The following is a 23,021-nucleotide window of genomic DNA, read 5'->3' as shown; positions in this document are numbered from 1 at the left end:
ATCTTTGGGTGGAGGTAGTGATTTTTTTGTTGTTTTTAAAATTTGAACCATGTGAATATATTCTACATATTAAATTTAAAATAATAAATTCTACTTCTACATTATTAGAGAAAAAAGAAAGGAGGGGAATCCGTTTTGGATCTGGGTTTGTTCAATAAAGATTGCTGTGCTAGATTAGCAGTGTCTTTCACAGGAGTGAGAGATAATAACTTTTGTGCTGTGTTTGCTGCCCCTGATCTAGATGATCTACATCGACAGTTCTATAAAAGAATGTTTAGAGGATTCACTAAGAAGGGTTAATCTGTGTCCCATTCCCTGATTATTTTAAGGGGTTATACAGTTTAGAATTTTTTTTTCAAGAGAACATGGCTAATTTGAACAGTTCAGTGCTTAATTAGAAGTTTTAAAAATTTTTTTAACTTGTTATTTAGAAATAATTTCAAACTTAGAGAAAAATTATATAAATAAGAATGATAATATACATAATACCTATTTCCAGAGTCACCTTTTGTTAACATTTTACCCCATTTAGTTTATTGTTTTTATCTTCCTATCTGATTTATTTTTGTCTGAATCATTTGAGAGAAGCTTAAAATACCATACCCCTTTATTCCTTACTACTTTGAGGTGTATTTTCTAAGATTAAGGGTATTCTCTTAATAATGGAACAGATACCAGCCCTAGTAATATTGATATCCTACTTGAATCTACTGCGTGTTTTCCATTTTTGTCAGTTGACCCAGAGATGTCCTTTAATAGCATTTTCCCCTTCTCTGGCTCAGGATCCAGATCAGGTATAGGTATTGCATTTTGTATTGTCTCTTTAGCTTCCTTTGATCAGAAACATTTTACAACCTTTATTTCTTCTTTACAACATTGAGATTTTTTAATATAGCCCCCCCTTTAAAAAATAGAATGTTGATCATTTTGATATTCTTTCAGGATTAGAATCAGATTATGCATTCTTGGCTAGAATACTATATAGCTGATATGTCTTTCTGAGGACATCACAACTGAAGGCACAGGAATTCCATCTACCCCTCATTAGTAATGTTAGAGTACTCAGTAGTCAAGATGTTATCTAGTTTCTGCTGTATAATAAATATTTTCCCTTTGCCACAAATAAGTAATCCACGGGAAGACATTTTTAAAATCATGCAAAATTTCCTGCTCCTCACCAAAATTTCCACCTGGATTTACCATTCATTGATTGTCCTTGCTTGATCCAGTCTTTACTGTATTGGTTGCAAAGATGCTGATTTTTCCAGTTAAGCACTACCTACACATTTACCAGTTGGAACTCAGCATTCTGTTGTAAGCAAGAGTTCTCCTTTCTACTCCACTTACTTGTTCTTATAAACTCCTCAATACTCGTATTTAACCAGTGGTTCATAAATACTAAATACTCGTATTTAACCAGTGGTTCATACTTCATTATTCTGTGAAGTAGAGGATTTATTTCTGGAGTTAGTGGATGACATCAGGAGGTCAGTGACCAACCTGAAATTGTGTGGCAGGTTGTGTGTGTGGACAGTTTTCTGAGGAGGATGTCCATAACTTTAACCAGAATCTCTAAAGAGGTTTTTGTTTTTTTTTTTTAAGAGTTTATTTACTTATTTGACAGAGATCACAAGTAGGCAGAGAGGCAGGCAGAGAGAGGAGGAAGCAGGCTCCCCGCGAGCAGAGATCCTGATACGGGACTCAATCCTAGGACCCTGGGATCATGACCTGAGCCGAAGGCAGAGACTTTAACCCACTGAGCCACCCAGGCGCCCCAAGAGTTCTTGATTCAAACAGGATTAAGTCCTGGATTAATCCCATAAATCCAGGATTTAGTCCCACTAGGTTGAATAGTTAAATGTTAAGCTCTCTGTAATCCTTATATATTTGTGTATTCCTTTTTAAAAATTTATTATTTTTATTAACATATATTATTTGCCCCAGGGGTATGTTTGTATATTCTTTGCCAGTTTTCTACCCCAAGTGATAAATAACTGAAGTGTTAGAATGGCAGTGTGTGTCCTTCTGTAGGTACATTCCAATTTTTCATCTGCTGTTTTTAACTGCAACTGAAAGTAGTATTATATTTTGGTTTCTTTTTTTTTTTTTTGCTGGAATATATAATAAATGTTAATATCTTCATTGCCACTGTAGCAGCAATTTATGGTGTATAGAACCAGTCTTTTGAAGCAACAAATTACCTTGATTTAATTTGAAATCTTAACACGAATGTTTTTTACACTATAGTTTTATCAGCTCTTTGGGAGTGAGCTACATGATGTTGTGCACTGAAAATTACCCAAATGTTCTGGCCTTCTCTTTCCTGGATGAGCTTCAGAAGGAGTTCATTACTACTTATAACATGATGAAGACAAATACTGCTGTCAGACCATACTGTTTCATTGAATTTGGTAAGGGCCTGATTTTTTTCCTTTTCATTATCCTGTCTCTATCGAATCATAAATGATTTTTCATATAATACTGGGCGCCAGGGGAAAAACTCAGAAAATTCTGCTACCTTGCTTTTGATCGAATAACTTGATAAATGGTCAATAAATTATGGCAATTTCTTTTGGCCCATTTGAAAAAAATTGTGTTTGGGCTTTGGAGGGGATTGTGATTATTGGCACAAAGAATTAATCCGAGAGGACAATCTCTCAATGCGAAATTTATAAGCCAGAGATTCATAGTTCTGTGTTTATGTGATAATCTTTTATAGTCTGCTTAATGTAGAATGGAGGTTGGCAAACATTTGCTGGAAAGTACCAGATAGTACATATTTTAAGCTTTAAGGACCATATGGTCTCTGTCACAACTACTCAGCCCTGCCACTGTGGCTTGAAAGCAGCCATAGGCAATACATAAATGAATGAGTATAGTTATATTCCAATAAAACTTTATTTACATAAGCAGTCAGCAGGCTCACTTTGGCCTCTGGGCATTAGTTTGCTTGACTCCTGGTGTATGAGGAGAAAAAAGTAAAACCAAGTTGTAAATAATGAAAGTAAAATCAGAAGATATTTAGAAAGTGTATTTTATTGATTTCACTAAATACATTGTTTAAAATATACATTCTAATGGTGAAAGCAATAAATATAACAGGTTTTTAAGAATATGCAACTTACGGCATATGTTCTTATGTAATTACAATTGGTAAACACTGACAGACTTAATATTTTATGAGAGATGAAACCATATAAAAATTAAGACTTTGGTTTAAAATTAAAGCTGTTTTTTTTGGCTTGTTTTTTAATTTAAAGTAATTCCTTGAAGGGAATATTATAGTAGAAAGTCTCACAGTCATGATGTGTTAAATCCTTATTTTATTTATAATTATTTCTAGAATATAATTTCTGGAGTGAAACACTGATGACTCCATGATATATAAACTATTAAACACAAATAGTATTTGAATATTCCATGACAAATTGAGTAGTTTTTTTTTTTTTTTTAAGATTTTATTTATTTATTTGAGAGAGAGAGACAGTGAGAGAGAACATGAGAGGCGAGAAGGTCAGAGGGAGAAGCAGACTGCCCTTGGAGATGGGAGCCCCATATGGGACTCGATCCTGGGACTCCGGGATCGTGACCTGAGCTGAAGGCAGTTGCTTAACCAACTGAGCCACCCAGGCACCCCAGATTTAGTATTTTTTGGACAAAAAATTAAACTGTTGATCTGCAGAGTTTATTCTATAAACATCACACTCTTAAATTAATTAACAAGTGACTGCAAGGAAATTTATTTTTATTTTGCATAGATAACTTCATTCAGAGGACCAAGCAGCGATATAATAATCCCAGGTCTCTTTCAACAAAGATAAATCTGTCTGACATGCAGATGGAAATCAAGTTGAGGCCCCCTTATCAAATTTCCATGTGTGAACTGGGGTCGGCCAATGGAGTCACATCTGCATTTTCTATTGACTATAAAGGTGCTGGTAAGATTTCTTCTGGTGAGTTATAGATCTCAGTTACAAACTATTTCATTAAAAAAAACTTTTGTAAGAACTGAGTAACTCTTATAAATTAATTACATTATTCTAATATTTTAAAGCAAGTACATGAGAGAATGTAGAAATTTAAAGTAATTCTCCCAGTAATTTACACGGTAATCTACCAGATATGTGACTAATCAGGAGAATACTTTAAATAGCAATCTCAGAGGAACTCTGCTAGGGACATGTTTAAGAATTTTTCTTAATTGTTTCTTAAATATTTCTTTATAATTTGTTTTCAAGAAGTGAATAATTGTTAATTTGTAATATATATTTATGTACATGTAAGTGTTTTGCATTATATCAGAATGGCTTCATTCAAGGCCAGGTTTCTTGATTATCACAGAAAATGGGATTATCTACCCAAACCTACCCTCCCAAACAAGAAATACCATATTCAACAGTTGTGACAATAGAGAACTTCTATTTAAAAATGGAAACCTCATTATTGTATAAGGTAGCATATGTCATTGTTGAATTGCTTGTTTAAAAAATTCCATGTAATTCCAACTTGTTTGTCTAAGTTCTCTGACTTTTTCTCCGCTTGTCAGCTATGCCAGAATAGCACTTAAGAATTTTGAAATCAGCAGTTCTGTGTTCTTTCTATCTTATTACTCTGATCAATTGCAGATATAATCAGTTTCCTTAGCCTTTTGTTCTGTGACATTTTGAAACCCTCCCCATCCTGGAAGCTGCTTCTGTGTGTGCTTTAGTTTGTTAGTATTCTTCAAATGTGGCATTCAGGACCAAACACATTTCTTTAGTTGATTAATTCAAATTATGGGAGAAAGGGGGATGCAAATTTTAGTAAAATAATCCAGTCATTCAGGAAACAAACACAAAAACAGGCAAATACCAGTAACAAGCCCCAGGAGAGAGGAAGTGGATCAGTACTCATAGTTGTTACAATATGTTTTCTAAAATGTCCAGTTTCCAACAAAAAATATAAGACGTGTGGAGGAAGAGGAGAGTATAATCCATATATGGGGGGGGGGAAGCAGGTAATAGAAACTGCCTTTAAGAGTGATCAGATGTCAGATTTAACAAAGACTTTGAAGTAGCCATTGTAACTATGTTCAGACAACTAAAGGAAACCATGATTAAAGAAGTAAGGAAGGTATGACAATGATGTTGTATCAAATAGACAATATCAATAAAGAAATAGAAATTATAAAGAAAAAGAGCCAGCTGGAACTTCTGGAATTAAACCAATATACTTGAAATAAAAAAATTTACTAGTAGGCTCAGCAGTAGAATTGAACTGACAGTAGCAAAAGTTAGCAGATTTGAAGATAAATCAGTAGAGATTTTTCAATCCAAAGAACAGAGGAAAAAGACGGAAGAAGAAAGAACAGAACCTCACAAAAATGTGGGGCACTTAAGCACACCAGTATATGCATGATGGGAGAACCAGAAGGAGAGGAGAAAAGGAAAGGAGCAGAAAAAGTATTTGAAGCAATAATGGGTGAAAAGTTTCCGGATTTACTCAACAACATTACTCCTCCAGGAAGCTCATTGAGTTCCAAATAACCATGCAAGAGGTCCACAAATAGATGAATCATATTAAAAATGTGGAAGATCAAGACAATGAGAAAATGTTGAAACCAGTGAGAGAAAAAAACAACTTGTCACTTATAAGGGAGCCCCAGTAAGATTAACAGCTGACTTCTCAACGGAAACAGTGGCAATCAGGAGGCAGTGGGACAACATGTTCAAAATGCTCAAAGAAAGAAAAAAGTATTAGTCAAGAATCCTATATCCAGCACAGCTATCGTTCAAAAATAAGGTGAAATAAAGACATTTGCAGATAGCAGAAGCTGAGAGAATTGTTGCTGGCAGACTCATATTACAAGAATTACTAAAGGAAATTCTTTAGGCTGACAAGTGATCTAGACAGTAATTTGAATCCACACCAACAAAATCAAAGAACAACAGTAAAGGTAATTATAAGACAGTCATTTTTTTCTTCTTTGTTTTGTTGACTGATATAAAAAGTAAGTGTATAAAACTAATGTATTGTTGGCCTATAATGTATAGAAATGTAATATATATTTTTCATAATAGCGCACGGGAGGTGGATGGGAGCAGAACTTCACTGGGCTAAAGAAATGATTCCAGATGATAATTTGAATCCACAGGAACAAATGAAGAAAGCCAGAAGTGATAAGAATTTATATTAATAAAACTTACAAAAATTGCTGTCCTCTTAGTTGCTCTAAAAGACATAAAATTATGTAAAGTAATAATTGTTAACAATGTATTTTGGGGTTTGTAATGTTTATAAATGTAATTTGTATACAACAATACCACAAAAAGGGAAGAAAAGGAATAACGCTCTATAGGAGTAATGTTCCTATAGCTCTTTGGAATTAAGTTAGTATAAATATGAAGCTATTTCTGGTAAGACGTATATGGGAAGTCCTAGAGTAGCCACTAAGTAAATCACTTAAAAAATAGTGAAAATCATTAAAGAAATTAAAGTGCTACAGTATAAAACATTCATTTAATGTAATGATAGACTAAAGGAGAAATAGAGCAAAAAAGGGCATAACACATAAAGAAATAAGTAAAATGGCATATGTAAATCACTGTCAATAATTAATGAGATTGGATTTAAAAATGTGAGTGGATGAAACATTCCAGTCAAAAGTTGAAAATTATAAGAGTGGATTAAAAAAATCAAAAGGTAGAAATAAATTGAAAGTTAAAGGAAAAAAAACATATAATGCAAATAGTAACTGAAAGAGAGGTGGAGCGGCTTTTTGATACTAGACAAAACGAGTTTTAGGACAAAATTTGCTACTAGAGACAAAGAAGGACATTTTATAATGATAATGATAAAAAGTTAATTGATTAACATGTAACAATTATAAAAATATAGGTGCATTTAACAACAAAACTCTCAAATACGTGAAACAAAATCTGCCAGAAATGAAGGGAGACATAGACACTTAAACAGTAATGGTTGAAGACTTAATACCCAACTTTCAATAATGGATAGAATAGGCAGAAGATAAACAAGGGAACAGAAGATTTGAACAATGCCATAAACCAACTAAATCTAATAGCTATGGAACACTCCAGTTAACATTAGAAAATATATTCTTAAGCATATGTGGAACATTCTCCTGTAGGGTAGACTTTATGCTAAGCCATTAAAATACAAAACCTTCATAAATTTAATAGGCTAACAATAATACAAAGTATATTCTGTAACTGCAGTGAAATGAAATTAGATGTTAATAACAAAAGAATTTGCAAAACTCAAATATGTGGAAATTAAACAATACACTCCTAAATAATAAATGGGTCAAAGAAGAAATCAAAAGGGGAATTTATACTGGGAGATGAATGAAGATGAAGACACAATATAACAAAATCTGAGATGCAGCTAAAGTTGTACTTAGAGGAAATTTTATTGCTATGAATACCTTTATTTTTTTAAAGAAGATCTCAAATGAATAATGATCTGCCTAAAGATAATAGAAAAAAAACCAAATTAAACCTAAAATAAAGAGGAGGAAGGAAATAATCAAGATTATGAAATGAAAATTAAATAGAAAATAGAAGAATAGAGAAAAATCAATAAAACAAAAAACTGGTTCTTTGAAAAGATAAAATTAACAATCCTTTAGCTAGATTGACCGAGAAAAAAGAAATTACTAGAATCAGAAATGAAAGGACATTTCTACTGATCTTACAATACAAAATAAAGGATTTTAAAGGAACACTGAACAGTTGTGTGCTGATGAATTAGACAACTTTGATGAAATGGTCATATTCTTAGAGATACACAAATTACTAAAACGGACTCAAGAAGAAATAAATAAACTGTATCCAAAATAGGGATTAAATTACTAATAAGAAACTACCGGGTTGCTTGGGTGGTTCAGTCAGTTAAAAATCTGCTTTCGGCTCAGGTCAATATCTGGGGTCTTGGGATCAAGCCCTGCATTGGGCTCCATGCTCAGACAAGAGCCTGCTTCTCCCTCTCCCTCTGCTTTTTCCCTTGCTTGTGTGTGCCCATTCTTCTCTGTCAAATAAATAAAATCTTAAAAAAAAAAAAAATTCCAGAAAGGAAATAGTAAAAAAAAGGGGGGGAGGCGGTGGGGAGAAAGAGAGAAACTACTGACAGGGGTTCCTGGCTGGCTAAATGGGTGAATGGGACTCTTTTGGGTGTAGAGATTACTTAAAAATAAAAATCTTTAAAAAAAAAAAAAAAAAAGAAAGAAAAAAAGAAACCATTGACAAAGAAAACCCTAGTTTGAAATGGCTTTACTGGAGAATTTTACCAGTTTAAGAATTAACCAGTTCTTTAGAAACTCTTCCAAAAAATGGAAGAGAGGGAAAACTTTTCAACCCATTCTTTGAGGCCAGTATTATCCTAATACAAAACTAGATAAAGACATCACAAGAAAAGAAAACTACAGACTAATAATATCTCATATGAATATGGACCACAGTCCTCAAAAAAAAAAAAAAAATGCCATCAGGCCAAATCCAGCCACATAAAAATTACTATATAATGTGACCAAGTGGGATTAATCCAGGAATGCAGGGTTGGTTTAACATCTGAAAATCAATTAATATATACACTATCAACAGAATAAAAAACAAAATCTCATGGTCATCTCAGTAGATAAAGAAAAAGCATTTTTAAAAAGTCCCAACAGTCTTTCATTATTAAAAATACCCAGCAAACTAGGAATAGAAAGAAACTTGTTCATTGTGATCATCTGCAGAAAACCCAAGCTCTACTCAGATATAATGGTGAAAGATTGGTGCTTTCTCCTAAGATCAGGAACAAGACAATAATGTCTGTTCTTAGTAGGTTTTTTTTTTTTTTAAGATATATTTATTTGAGAGAGCAAAAGCCAATATGGTTGGGGGGCAGAGGGAGAGAGAAACTCAAGCAGACTCCTGATGAGTGTGAATCCCAAAACTGGGCTTGATCCTCATGACTGTGAGATCAGACCCAAGCTGAAACCAAGAGTCAAATGCTTAACTGACTGCACCACCCAGGCACTCCTCGCTAGTTCTATTCAACATGGTATCTGAGGTTCTAGATAGAGCAGTTGAGCAAGGAAAAGGAAAAAAAAAAATCTGATTGCAAAGGGAGAAGTAAAATAACTTCATATATAACATGATCTTAAATATAGAAAATCCTAAAGATTCCACTAAACTATTAAAACCCAACAACTTTAGCAAGGTTGCAGGATACAAGATCAATATACAAAAATCATTTATGTTCTATATACCAGTAATGAACAATCTGAAAATGAAATTAAGAAAATCCTAGCAACTACTAGATGAAACAAGACAGATTATACTTTGTATTGTTTGCAATTTAAAAGAAAGAAAATTCCTTACAATGAAAACTACAAAACATAGAAAGAAATTTAGAAAACCTAAATTAATGGGAAGTCGTCCAATGTTCATAGAAGACAATATTGTTAAAACTGGCTGTACTTCTCCAACTTATATATAGATTCAGCAAAAATCTCTGAAAATTTCAGCTGGTTTTTTTGGGCAGAAATTGACAAGCTGATCCTAACATTTATTTGGAAATACCACAGGTCAAAATAGTCAAAATAATCTTGAAAAAGAATAAAAATGAAGGATTCACACTTCTAAGCAGAAATGAACCCTTACTTTATAGTCAGTTAATTTTTTTTTTAAAGATTGTATTTATTTGACAGACAGAGATCACAAGCAGGCAGAGAGGCAGGCAGAGAGAGAGAGGAGAAAGCAGGCTCCCCGCCGAGCAGAGAGCCCGATGGGGGGCTCGATCCCAGGACCCTGGGATCATGACCTGAGCCGAAGGCAGAGGCTTAACCCACTGAGCCACCCAGGCGCCCCAGTCAGTTAATTTTTAATAGGGATGCCAAGAGAGTGGTGAAAGAATAGACTTTTCAACAAATGATGATGGGACAAGTGGATATCCACTTGCAAAAGAATGAAGTTGGACCCCTACCTTAAAAACTTAAAAAACTAAAAATGGACGAAACACTTAAATTTAACCACTAAAACTATATGACTTTTAGAAGAAAACATAGATGTAAAATCTTTGTGACTTTGTATTAGACAGTGGTTTTTTAGACTTGACACCAAAAACACAATGAAGAAAAAAAATTAAAGTGGGCTTCATCAAAGTTAAAAAAAAAAAAAAAACTTTTGGGACTTCATCAAAATCAGAAGCTTCTGCACATCAAAGGAAACAGTCAACAAAACAAAGAGGCAACCCACGGAATGGGAGAAAATATTTGCAAATGACAGTACAGACAAAAAGTTGATATCCAGGATCTATAAAGAATTCCTCAAACTCAACACACACAAAACAGACAATCATATAAAAAAATGGGCAGAAGATATGAACAGACACTTCTCCAATGAAGACATACAAATGGCTATCAGACACATGAAAAAATGTTCATCATCACTAGCCACCAGGGAGATTCAAATTAAAACCACATTGAGATACCACCTTATACCACTTAGAATGGCCAAAATTAGCAAGACAGGAAACAACATGTGTTGGAGGGGATGTGGAGAACAGGGAACCCTCTTACACTGTTGGTGGGAATGCAAGTTGGTACAGCCACTTTGGAGAACAGTGTGGAGATTCCTCAAGAAATTAAAAATAGAGCTTCCCTATGACCCTGCAATTGCACTACTGGGTATTTACCCCAAAGATACAGATGTAGTGAAAAGAAGGGCCATCTGTACCCCAATGTTTAGAGCAGCAATGGCCAGGTCACCAAACTGTGGAAAGAACCAAGATGCCTTTCAACGGACGAATGGATAAGGAAGATGTGGTCCATATACACTATGGAGTATTATGCCTCCATCAGAAAGGATGAATACCCAACTTTTGTAGCAACATGGACGGGACTGGAAGAGATTATGCTGAGTGAAATAAGCCAAGCAGAGAGAGTCAATTATCATATGGTTTCACTTATTTGTGGAGCATAACAAATAGCATGGAGGACAAGGGGAGATGGAGAGGAGAAGGGAGTTGAGGGAAATTGGAAGGGGAGGTGAACCATGAGAGATTATGGACTCTGAAAAACAATCTGAGGGTTTTGAAGGGGCGGCGGGTGGGAGGTTGGGGGAATCAGGTGGTGGGTATTAGAGAGGGCACGGATTGCATGGAGCACTGGGTGTGGTGCAAAAACAATGATTACTGTTACGCTGAAAATAAATTTAAAAAATTAAATTTTTTTTTTTTTAGGTGGAGCACCTGCGTGGCTCAGTGGGTTAAAGCCTCTGCTTTTAGCTCAGGTCATGATCCCAGAGTCCTGGGAAAGAGCCCCCGTGTTGGGTTCTCCGCTCAGCGGGGAGCCTGCTTCCCCCTCTCTCTCTCTTTGCCTGCCTCTCTGCCTACTTGTGATCTCTGTCTGTCAAATAAATAAATAAAATCTTAATTTTTTTTTTTTTTTTAAAGTAGGCTTCATGGTCAGTGTGGAGCCCAGGGCAGGGCTTGAACTCACAACTCTGAGACCAAGAGTCAGATACTTAATGCTTAACTGACTGAACCATCCAGATGCCCCCACAGTTAAAAATTTTGTTCTTTAACAGACACTATCAATAAACTGAAGATAATCCACAGAAAATCATATATTTCCTAAGGGATTTGTATCCAGAATATATAAGTAACAATAATAACAATAAAAAGATAATCAGTTTTTAAATGAGAAAAGGATTTGAATAGATACTTCTATGAAAATGTGCAACTGGCTAAATAACACGTGAAAAGATGCTCCACGTTATTAGTCATCATGGAATGGAAAGCAAAATGATAAGGAGATACCACTTCACACCTAATAGGATGGCTGTAGTTTTAAAAAATAGTAAAGTATTAGCAAAGATATGGAGAAATTGGAATGCTCCTATAATGCTGCTAGTGTTGCAAAATGGTGAGCTGCTTTGGAAAATACTGTGGAAGTTCCTTAAAAAGGTAAATATAGTTACCACATGACCTCACAATTCTCATCCTTGAAAATTGTGAGTTGAAAATGTAAGTCTGAATAAAAATCTGTACGTGAATATTTATAGCACTATGATTCATAGAAGCCAAGAAGTTGAAATAATGCAAACATCCATCATCTGATGAATGAATTAACAAAATATGGTGTATACATGCATCTGAATATTAAGGAGTTAAAAAGGAATGAAGTATTGGTGCATGATACAACATGGATGAACCTTAAAAACATTATGCTAAATGAGAGAAGCCAGATACAAAAGGCCATATATTTACAGTTTCATTTATACAAAGTGTTCAGAATAGGCAAACCCATAGAGACAGAAAGTAGCCTAATGGTTGACAGGTGCTGGAGAGGTACAGGGAACTAGGCAGTGACTACTAATACTTATGAGATTTCTTTTTGAGGTGATGGAGATTGTGGAATTAGATAATGATTGCACAATTCTATAAATATTAAAACTTTTTAATTATATACTTTTATTTTTAGAGAATGTGCATGTGTGTTTGCAAGTAGGAGCAGGGCAGAGGGAGAGGGAGAGAGAGAATATTAAGCAGGCTCCATGCTCAGTACAGGGCCTGATGTGGAGGTAGATCTCACAACCCTGAGATCATGGCCTGAGCCAAAATCAAGAGTTGGATGCTTAACCAATTGTGCTCCCCCAGGTGCCCCTGAATTACATACTTTTAAAGGGCAAATTTTATTGTATTCAGATTATATTTCAATTTTTTAAATCAGTAATTAATGAGAGAGTTATTACTTTCAAGACTTCTTCCAGTAGTGATTGAGTAGGCAATTCAGACCAATAGTTCCACAAAATACATGTAGGAAAGGTGAGTAGAATGTATATATTCTATAGAATATGTAGGTTAAAAAAAAAAAGAATATATAGGTCTGATATGATACAGAATTTAAAATATAATCTTCCTGAAGTCTTTGGATATCCAACAAGATTAAGAATTACTGGGATATAGTAAAGGATGGAGGCCTATGGAGATGAGCTTAATGTTTGGAGCTATATTTTCTTTTGGGGCTTTTACCATACTGGAGGGAACAGTTGTGACAGCCACTCAAGACTAGGGAGACAGGGTTTAGAAAGTAGGGTCCACCAAGCCCCCACCTCAGCTTTGGGTTTGGGCTTTAGATGTTGGCACTCTAGGAATATAGGTAGGCAGGAGTATGAAGTAGATAGTCTTTTAGGAGGACTGCAGCTTAGTTTTGAATCATATTGGTCTCTAAAATTGGATTGAGTGAATTCCATGGTGCTATGCTCCAAATATACTGGCAGAAGCAAACAAACATGTTTCCTAAAGGGAATAATTGCATAAGCTTCAAATTATATCTACAATAATATTTTGAAAATAGAATGTTTGGTAAACAGTGAAGTAACCAGGCATAAATCACTGGGCACTTGGATTACAAGAACACAAACCATTACACACACACACACACACACACACACCCCCACCCCTGGTCTCCTAGGAGTCATGGAAGCCAGAAGACCATTTAGGTATCTTCTGATGGTTAAAAGAAAATAACGACAAATGTGGATTCTGTGCTTAACAAAAATATACTGAAAAAATGAAATGGCAAGAGTGGCTATCCTTGTGGTGTTCCTGATCTTAGCAGGGAAAGCATTCAGTCTTTCACGGTTAAATATGATGTTAACTTAGGGTTTATGTAAATGCTTTTTTTTATCCAGTTGATAAAATGCCTTTATATTCCCAGTTTGATGTATGGTTTGTATCAGAAATGAAAGTTGTATTATGTCACTTTGTCTAAATTTATTTATTGAAATGGTTGTATGATTTTTCTTTTTAAAGTCATTATGTGGTAAATTACATTGATTGCTTTCCAAATGTTAAACCAACCTTGCATTTCTGTGATAAACCCCACTTGGTTATAATATCCTTTTTATATATTGTGAGATTCAATTTGCTAACATTTAAACATTTTATATATGTTTTCATGTGGGAATTGGTTTATAGTTTGTTTATAGTTTTCCTTTTTTGTAATGTTTTTGTCTGGTTTTGCTATCAGATTAACATTAGTCTCAATAGATTGGGATATATATTTCCTTTTCTTCCATTTTTTTGGAAAATGTTTCTGTAGAATTTTTATTTCTTTGTTCAGTATCGTGAAGCTTTTTGAGCGTCTGGTTTTCTTTGTGGAAAGGTTTTTAACTACAAACCAATTCCTTTGATGAATGTTCAAGTTATCTGTTTCTTGAGTGAGTTTTAGTAGTTTGATTTTTTTGAAGGAATCTGTTCATCTTGCCTAAGTTAATGAACTTTGGGGCATAAGTTAATACTCTCTTATCCCTTTAATATCTGTAGAATTGCAGTGATACAATCATTCTCATTTCTGATATTGGAAATTTTTGTCTTTTGCTTCTTTCTCCTGATCATTTTTATTAGAGCTTAGCGTTTTTATTGATTTTCTTAAAGAACCAGCTTTTGGTTTCATTGGCCTTTTTATTGTTTTTTTTTATTTATTTCATTGATTTCTGATCAGATTTGTACTACTTCCTGTCTTCTGCTCACTTAGGGTTTAATTTACTCTTCTTTTTCTAGGTTCTTGAGGCAGAAGTTGAGGTTATTTAAAAAAATGTGGAGGTTATTTTTTTATTTGAGATCTTCTTTTTAAATAGGCATTTAATAGTATATATTTTCCTATAAATATTGCTTTAGCTACACTCATAAAGTTTAATATATTGTATTTTCACTTTCATACTATTTAAAATGCTTTTTAATTTCCCTTTTAGTTTCTTTTATGGTCCATGGATTGTTTAGAAATGTGTTACATAGTTTTAAGAATTTAGAGATTTTTCCAGATATCCTTCATTTCTTGATTTATAACTTAACTCCATTGTGGTCAGATACCAAATTTTGTATGATTCTAATTCTTTTAAGTTTATTGAGACCTGTTTTACTCTCCCAAAATATGTTCTATCCTGGCCATTTTTCTGTGTTCTGTGTTGAAAAGAAGGTGTATTCTATTATTGTAGGGTGGACCTCTATAAATGTCATTTAGATCAAGTTGGTTGATAATGTTCAAATCTTTCATATCCTTTCTGATTTTCTGTAGACTCTCAGTTATTGAGAAGGTGGTGGTGAACTCTGACTATATTTGTGAATTTGTATCTTTCTTCTTTTAGTTCTCTGTCAGTTTTTGTTTTAAATATTTTAAAGCTTGTTAAATATTTAGGATTGTTTTGTTCTCTTGATGCATGGACTCCTTTGTCATTTTGAAATGACCTTCTTTATACCTAATAATATTCTTAGTTCTGCAATCTACTTTATTAATACAGTCACTCTAGCTTTCTCAAGGAGTATTGTAATAGTGTATCTTTTTCTTTTTTCTTTTAACATTTCTGGGTCTTTCTATTTACAGTGGTTGCTTTTTAGGTATTATTTAGTTGAGTCTGTTGGGGAAAAAAATCAGTTTGACAGTATCTGCCTTTTCATTTAGGTGTTTAGGCGTTTAGGCCACTTATATTTAATGTGTTTATTAATGTGGTTGGGCTTTTTTTTTTTTTTTTAAGATTTTATTTATTTGTGAGAGAGAGCGAGAGAGTTAAAGAGTGAGCACAGGCAGGCAGAATGGCAGGCAGAGGCAGAGGGAGAAGCAGGCTTCCCCGCCAAGCAAGGAGCCTGTTGTGGGACTTGATCCCAAGATGCTGGGATCATGACCTGAGCCGAAGGCAGCCGCTTAACCAACTGAGCCACCCAGGCGTCCCGGGCTTTTCTTTTTTTTTAAGATTTTATTTTTAACTAAGCATTACACCCCTCATGGGGCTCGGACCCACAACCACAAGATCAAGAGTCATATGCTCCACTGACTAGCCAGCTAGGTGCCCCCATATGGTTGGGTTCAAACCTACCATCATGATTGTTTGTTTTCTTTTTATCCCATCTGCTTTTAGTCACCTTTTTCTATTTTTCTGCCTTCCTTTAAATTATTTTTTGATCCCTTTTCTGTTCTTGGTGGACTTATTATACCTCTTCATTTCTTTGTTTTAGCAGGCGCCTTAGGGTTTATAGTATATACCTGATAGTTCATGGTAGGGCCACTAGTTTCTGCCATGGCCAAAAAGGAAGCCAGGAACTAGTTCTTGAAATGAAAACATTTTTCTTTTTGCCTAAGGGCCATGTCATTGCTTCAAAACCCAGGAGCCTCTTTTATGATTCTTCTTTCCGAATTTGCTACAGACTCAAAACATTATCTGTATGTTCTGCAAATATTTTGAACACCATTAGATCCATGAGTCATAAGGGCTGAGTGGCAAAATGTTCTGTAATGCAGTCTAGATCTTTCAGTTGCTTTGGCTCTCTTCAGCCATTGTTATTTAGTAAACATGTTGGAGCAGTTTACCCAAGTCTTGTAATGTTGCTTTTGAAATCTAGAAAGGCATACTCAGCAGCATATCTTTTCTTAGTGGTATGGGTTGCAAGGTCCATCTTGATTTTTACATTTAGTATACTTGAGACCATTAACCTCCAGAAACTTGACTGAGGTGGTAGGCTCCTATAATTTTGTTACTATTTTCCATACTCTTCCATACATGTATCATCTCAGGGTATCTGCTGTCTGTTCTTCAGATCCTGGCAGCATGAGGTTATCAACAAAATGGATCAGTATAATGTTCCAGGAGGTGTTAAGATATTGGGTCCTTACAGGCCAAGGGTCAGCAGACATTTTCTATATATGGGCAGATAGCAAATATTTTAGATTTTATAGGCTAAATGGTCTCTGTTGCAACTACTTCACTCTGCTGGTATAATATAAAAACAAACATAGACAATGTGTGAAAGAATAGGTAAAGCTGTTTTGCAGTGAAGCTCTGTTTATAAAAACGGGTGGTGGGCTGGATTTGACCTGTGGGTCATAGTTTGCCAACCCCTGCTACATACTAATCTCTGGCTTAGAGTTGATATAACCTGCTGGCAATATAGTAAATGTACTAAATGTGCTGCTATCTCTCTCTCTCTCTCTTTTCTGAGCGAGAGCTCAAGGGAGTGCTAGGGGAAGGGGGTGAGGGAGAGAGAATCCCAAGGAGACTGATGCTCAGTGTGGCGCCTGACGTGGGGCTCAGTCTCACAACCCAGAGACCATGACCTGAGCCAAAATCAAGAGTTGGGTGCTTAACTGACTGTGCCCCCCAGGTGCTCCTATGCCCTGCTATCTTTATCAGGTAAAAGCAAAATGCTTCTGATTTTCTCTGTTTATTAGGTAGAGAAGAAAGTGTTAGCAAATTAGCACCTACATGTCATAGAATTAGTTGATTGTTCCATATGGAAAAGCGTGTGCAGTTGGAACCCACAGTAATCTGTTGTCTTCCTCTAAGACACTCTCATTTTGGAGCCTTAAACTGGAGAGTTAAATGGGTGTGTAGTAGGAATCACTATCTGTGCATATTTTCATAAGCTTTGGATGATGACACTGATTTCTGCATTTACCTTAGGGATTGATACTTTGATGATGTTTGGCTAGGGGAAGCTCCATGGCTTCCATTGGCCTTTCCTTTTCTAATAGTTCTAATTCCAAAGATCTGGCAGTCAGTGTTGCTGCCAGAGTATCTGTCCATTACTGTACACACTCAGGATCTAGAAAATTAGTCTTTAATTTGGGGTAGGGGTCCATCCAACTTGACCTACCAAGAGAGAAATTCTGTTGGAAAGTTCATGTATTGTTTGACTTCTGTAAGTCCCCACTCTGACCTGTAGTCTGCAGTGGTATCTTGGATCACCAGACAGCAGACACTGGAAGATGGAGGAACATCTGGGATTTGATAATTGTTTTAAGAAAGAGAGAGAAGAAATTTTTTTTTTTTAATAATTTTATTTTTTATAAACATATATATATATATATTTTTCCCCCAGGGGTACAGGTCTGTGAATCTCCACGTTTACAAACTTCACAGCACTCACCATAGCACATACCCTACCCAATGTCCATAACCCCCCCCAACCCCCCTCTGCCCAGCAACCCTCAGTTTGTTTTGTGAGATTAAGAGTCACTTATGGTTTGTCTCCCTCCCAATCCCAACTTGTTTCATTTACTCTTCTCCTACCACATTAACCCCCCATGTTGCATCTCCTCTCCCTCATATCAGGGAGATCATATGATAGTTGTCTTTCTCCGATTGACTTATTTCGCTAAGCATGATACCCTCTAGTTCCATCCATGTTGTCGCAAATGGCAAGATTTCATTTCTTTTGATGGCTGCATAGTATTCCATTGTATATATATACCACATCTTCTTTATCCATTCGTCTGTTGATGGACATCTAGGTTCTTTCCATAGTTTGGCTATTGTAGACATTGCTGCTATAAACATTCGGGTGCACGTGCCCCTTCGGATCACTACGTTTGTATCTTTAGGGTAAATACCCAGCAGTGCAATTGCTGGGTCATAGGGTAGTTCTATTTTCAACATTTTGAGGAACCTCCATGCTGTTTTCCAGAGTGGTTGCACCAGCTTGCATTCCCACCAACAGTGTAGGAGGGTTCCCCTTTCTCCGCATCCTCGCCAGCATCTGTCATTTCCTGACTTGTTCATTTTAGCCATTCTGACTGGTGTGAGGTGGTATCTCATTGTGGTTTTGATTTGTATTTCCCTGATGCCGAGTGATATGGAGCACTTTTTCATGTGTCTGTTGGCCATCTGGATGTCTTCTTTGCAGAAATGTCTGTTCATGTCTTCTGCCCATTTCTTGATGGGATTATTTGTTCTTTGGGTGTTGAGTTTGCTAAGTTCTTTATAGATTCTGGACACTAGCCCTTTATCTGATATGTCGTTTGCAAATATCTTCTCCCATTCTGTCAGTTGTCTTTTGGTTTTGTTCACTGTTTCCTTTGCTGTGCAAAAGCTTTTGATCTTGATAAAATCCCAATAGTTCATTTTTGCCCTTGCTTCCCTTGCCTTTGGCGATGTTCCTAGGAAGATGTTGCTGCGGCTGAGGTCGAAGAGGTTGCTGCCTGTGTTCTCCTCAAGGATGTTGATGGATTCCTTTCTCACATTGAGGTCCTTCATCCATTTTGAGTTTATTTTCGTGTGTGGTGTAAGGAAATGATCCAATTTCATTTTTCTGCATGTGGCTGTCCAATTTTCCCAACACCATTTATTGAAGAGGCTGTCTTTTTTCCATTGGACATTCTTTCCTGCTTTGTCGAAGATTAGTTGACCATAGAGTTGAGGGTCTATTTCTGGGCTCTCTATTCTGTTCCATTGATCTATGTGTCTGTTTTTGTGCCAGTACCATGCTGTCTTGATGATGACAGCTTTGTAATAGAGCTTGAAGTCCGGAATTGTGATGCCACCAACTCTGGCTTTCTTTTTCAATATTCCTTTGGCTATTCGCGGTCTTTTCTGGTTCCATATAAATTTTAGGATTATTTGTTCCATTTCTTTGAAAAAAATGGATGGTACTTTGATAGGAATTGCATTAAATGTGTAGATTGCTTTAGGTAGCATAGACATTTTCACAATATTTATTCTTCCAATCCAGGAGCATGGAACATTTTTCCATTTCTTTGTGTCTTCCTCAATTTCTTTCATGAGTACTTTATAGTTTTCTGTGTATAGATTCTTAGTCTCTTTGGTTAGGTTTATTCCTAGGTATCTTACAGTTTTGGGTGCAATTGTAAATGGGATGGACTCCTTAATTTCTCTTTCTTCTGTCTTATTGTTGGTGTAGAGAAATGCGACTGATTTCTGTGCATTGATTTTATATCCTGACACATTACTGAATTCCTGTACAAGTTCTAGCAGTTTTGGAGTGGAGTCTTTTGGGTTTTCCACATATAGTATCATATCATCTGCGAAGAGTGATAGTTTGACTTCTTCTTTGCCGATTTGGATGCCTTTAATTTCTTTTTGTTGTCTGATTGCTAAGGCTAGGACTTCTAGTACTATGTTGAATAGCAGTGGTGATAACGGACATCCCTGCCGTGTTCCTGACCTTAGCGGAAAAGCTTTCAGTTTTTCTCCATTGAGAATGATATTTGCGATGGGTTTTTCATAGATGGCTTTGATAATATTGAGGTATGTGCCCTCTATCCCTACACTTTGAAGAGTTTTGATCAGGAAGGGATGCTGTACTTTGTCAAATGCTTTTTCATCATCTATGGAGAGTATCATATGGTTCCTGTTTTTTCTTTTATTAATGTGTTGTATCACATTGATTGATTTGCGGATGTTGAACCAACCTTGCAGCCCTGGAATAAATCCCACTTGGTCGTGGTGAATAATCCTTTTAATGTACTGTTGAATCCTATTGGCTAGTATTTTGGTGAGAATTTTTGCATCTGTGTTCATCAAGGATATTGGTCTGTAGTTCTCTTTTTTGATGGGATCCTTGTCTGGTTTGGGGATCAAGGTGAGGCTGGCCTCATAAAATGAGTTTGGAAGTTTTCCTTCCATTTCTATTTTTTGGAACAGTCTCAGGAGAATAGGAATTAGTTCTTCTTTAAATGTTTGGTAGAATTCCCCCGGGAAGCCATCTGGCCCTGGGCTTTTGTTTGTTTGGAGATTTTTGATGACTGTTTCAATCTCCTTACTGGTTATGGGTCTGTTCAGGCTTTCTATTTCTTCCTGGTTCAGTTGTGGTAGTTTATATGTCTCTAGGAATGCATCCATTTCTTCCAGATTGTCAAATTTGTTGGCATAGAGTTGCTCATAATATGTTCTTATAATTGTCTGTATTTCTTTGGTGTTAGTTGTGATCTCTCCTCTATCATTCATGATTTTATTTATTTGGGTCCTTTCTCTTTTCTTTTTGATAAGTCTGGCCAGGGGCTTATCAATCTTATTAATTCTTTCAAAGAACCAGCTCCTAGTTTCGTTGATTTGTTCTATTGTTTTTTTGGTTTCTATTTCATTGATTTCTGCTCTGATCTTTATGATTTCTCTTCTCCTGCTGGGTTTAGGGTTTCTTTCTTGTTCTTTCTCCAGCTCCTTTAGGTGTAGGGTTAGGTTGTGTACCTGAGACCTTTCTTGTTTCTTGAGAAAGGCTTGTACCGCTATATATTTTCCTCTCAGGACTGCCTTTGTTGTGTCCCACAGATTTTGAACTGTTGTATTTTCATTATCATTTGTTTCCATGAATTTTTTCAATTCTTCTTTAATTTCCTGGTTGACCCATTCATTCTTTAGAAGGATGCTGTTTAGTCGCCATATATTTGGGTTCTTTCCAAATTTCCTCTTGCGATTGAGTTCTAGCTTCAGAGCATTGTGGTCTGAAAATATGCAGGGAATGATCCCAATTTTTTGATAACAGTTAAGACCTGATTTAGAACCAAGGATGTGATCTATTCTGGAGAATGTTCCATGTGCACTAGAGAAGAATGTGTATTCTGTTGCTTTGGGATGAAATGTTCTGAATATATCTGTGATGTCCATCTGGTCCAGTGTGTCATTTAAGGCCTTTATTTCCTTGTTGATCTTTTGCTTGGATGATCTGTCCATTTCAGTGAGGGGAGTGTTAAAGTCCCCTACTATTATTGTATGATTGTCGATGTGTTTCTTTGATTTTGTTATTAATTGGTTTATATAGTTGGCTGCTCCCACGTTAGGGGCATAGATATTTACAATTGTTAGATCTTCTTGTTGGACAGATCCTTTGAGTATGATATAGTGTCCATCTTCATCTCTTATTATAGTCTTTGGTTTAAAATCTAAGTGATCTGATATAAGGATTGCCACTCCTGCTTTCTTCTGATGTCCATTAGCATGGTAAATTCTTTTCCACCCCCTCACTTTAAATCTGAAGGTGTCTTCGGGTTTAAAATGAGTTTCTTGTAGGCAACATATAGATGGGTTTTGTTTTTTTATCCATTCTGATACCCTGTGTCTTTTGATTGGGGCATTTAGCCCATTAACATTCAGGGTAACTATTGAGAGATATGAATTTAGTGCCATTGTATTGCCTGTAAGGTGACTGCTATTGTATATTGTTTCTGTTCCTTTCTGATCTACTACTTTTAGGTTCTCTCTTTGCTTAGAGGACCCCTTTCAATATTTCCTGTAGAGCTGGCTTGGTGTTTGCAAATTCTTTCAGTTTTTGTTTGTCCTGGAAGCTTTTAATCTCTCCTTCTATTTTCAATGATAGCCTAGCTGGATATAGTATTCTTGGCTGCATGTTTTTCTCGTTTAGTACTCTGAATATATCATGCCAGCTCTTTCTGGCCTGCCAGGTCTCTGTGGATAAGTCTGCTGCCAATCTAATATTTTTACCATTGTATGTTACAGACTTCTTCTCCCGGGCTGCTTTCAGGATTTTCTCTTTGTCACTAAGACTTGTAAATTTGACTATTAGGTGACGGGGTGTGGACCTATTCTTATTGATTTTGAGTGGGGTTCTCTGAACCTCCTGGATTTTGATGCTTGTTCCCTTTGCCATATTGGGGAAATTCTCTCCAATAATTCTCTCCAATATACCTTCTGCTCCCCTCTCTCTTTCTTCTTCTTCTGGAATCCCAATTATTCTAATATTGTTTCGTCTGATGGTGTCACTTATCTCTCGAATTCTGCCCTCATGGTCCAGTAGTTGTTTGTCCCTCTTTTGTTCAGCTTCTTTATTCTCTGTCATCTGGTCTTCTATATCGCTAATTCTTTCTTCTGCCTCATTTATCCTAGCAGTAAGAGCCTCCATTTTTGATTGCACCTCATTAATAGCTTTTTTTATTTCAACTTGATTAGATTTTAGTTCTTTTATTTCTCCAGAAAGGGCTTTTATATCTCCTGAGAGGGTTTCTCTAATATCTTCCATGCCTTTTTCGAGCCCAGCTAGAACCTTGAGAATCGTCATTCTGAACTCTATATCTGACATATTACCAATGTCTGTATTGATTAGGTCCTTAGCCTTTGGTACTGCCTCTTGTTCTTTTTTTTGTGGTGAATTTTTCCGCCTTGTCATTTTGTCCAGATAAGAGTATATGAAGGAGTAAGTAAAATACTAAAAGGGTGGCAACAACCCCAGGAAAATATGCTTTAGCCAAATCAGAAGAGATCCCAAATCATGAGGGGGGGGGGGGGGGA

At 35.8% G+C, this 23,021-nt stretch overlaps 1 protein-coding gene across 6 annotated transcripts in view; it reads left to right on the top strand.

The window, feature by feature from the left end:
• Positions 1-23,021, top strand: part of SEC22A (SEC22 homolog A, vesicle trafficking protein) — a 71,676-nt gene that overhangs the window by 15,431 nt on the left and 33,224 nt on the right. For all 6 annotated transcript variants that reach the window (XM_032869503.1, XM_032869505.1, XM_032869509.1 and 3 more), the window contains exons 3-4: positions 2,248-2,411; positions 3,759-3,953. In XM_032869503.1, the coding sequence (XP_032725394.1) occupies positions 2,248-2,411; positions 3,759-3,953 (359 nt within the window). The remainder of the gene's footprint in view (positions 1-2,247; positions 2,412-3,758; positions 3,954-23,021) is intronic.

Source organism: Lontra canadensis, unplaced genomic scaffold, assembly GCF_010015895.1.
Source record: "Lontra canadensis isolate GAN:19392208 unplaced genomic scaffold, GSC_riverotter_1.0 scaffold38, whole genome shotgun sequence".
NCBI classification, from domain to species: Eukaryota; Metazoa; Chordata; class Mammalia; order Carnivora; family Mustelidae; genus Lontra; species Lontra canadensis.
This window is presented reverse-complemented; position numbering and strand designations above follow the sequence as displayed.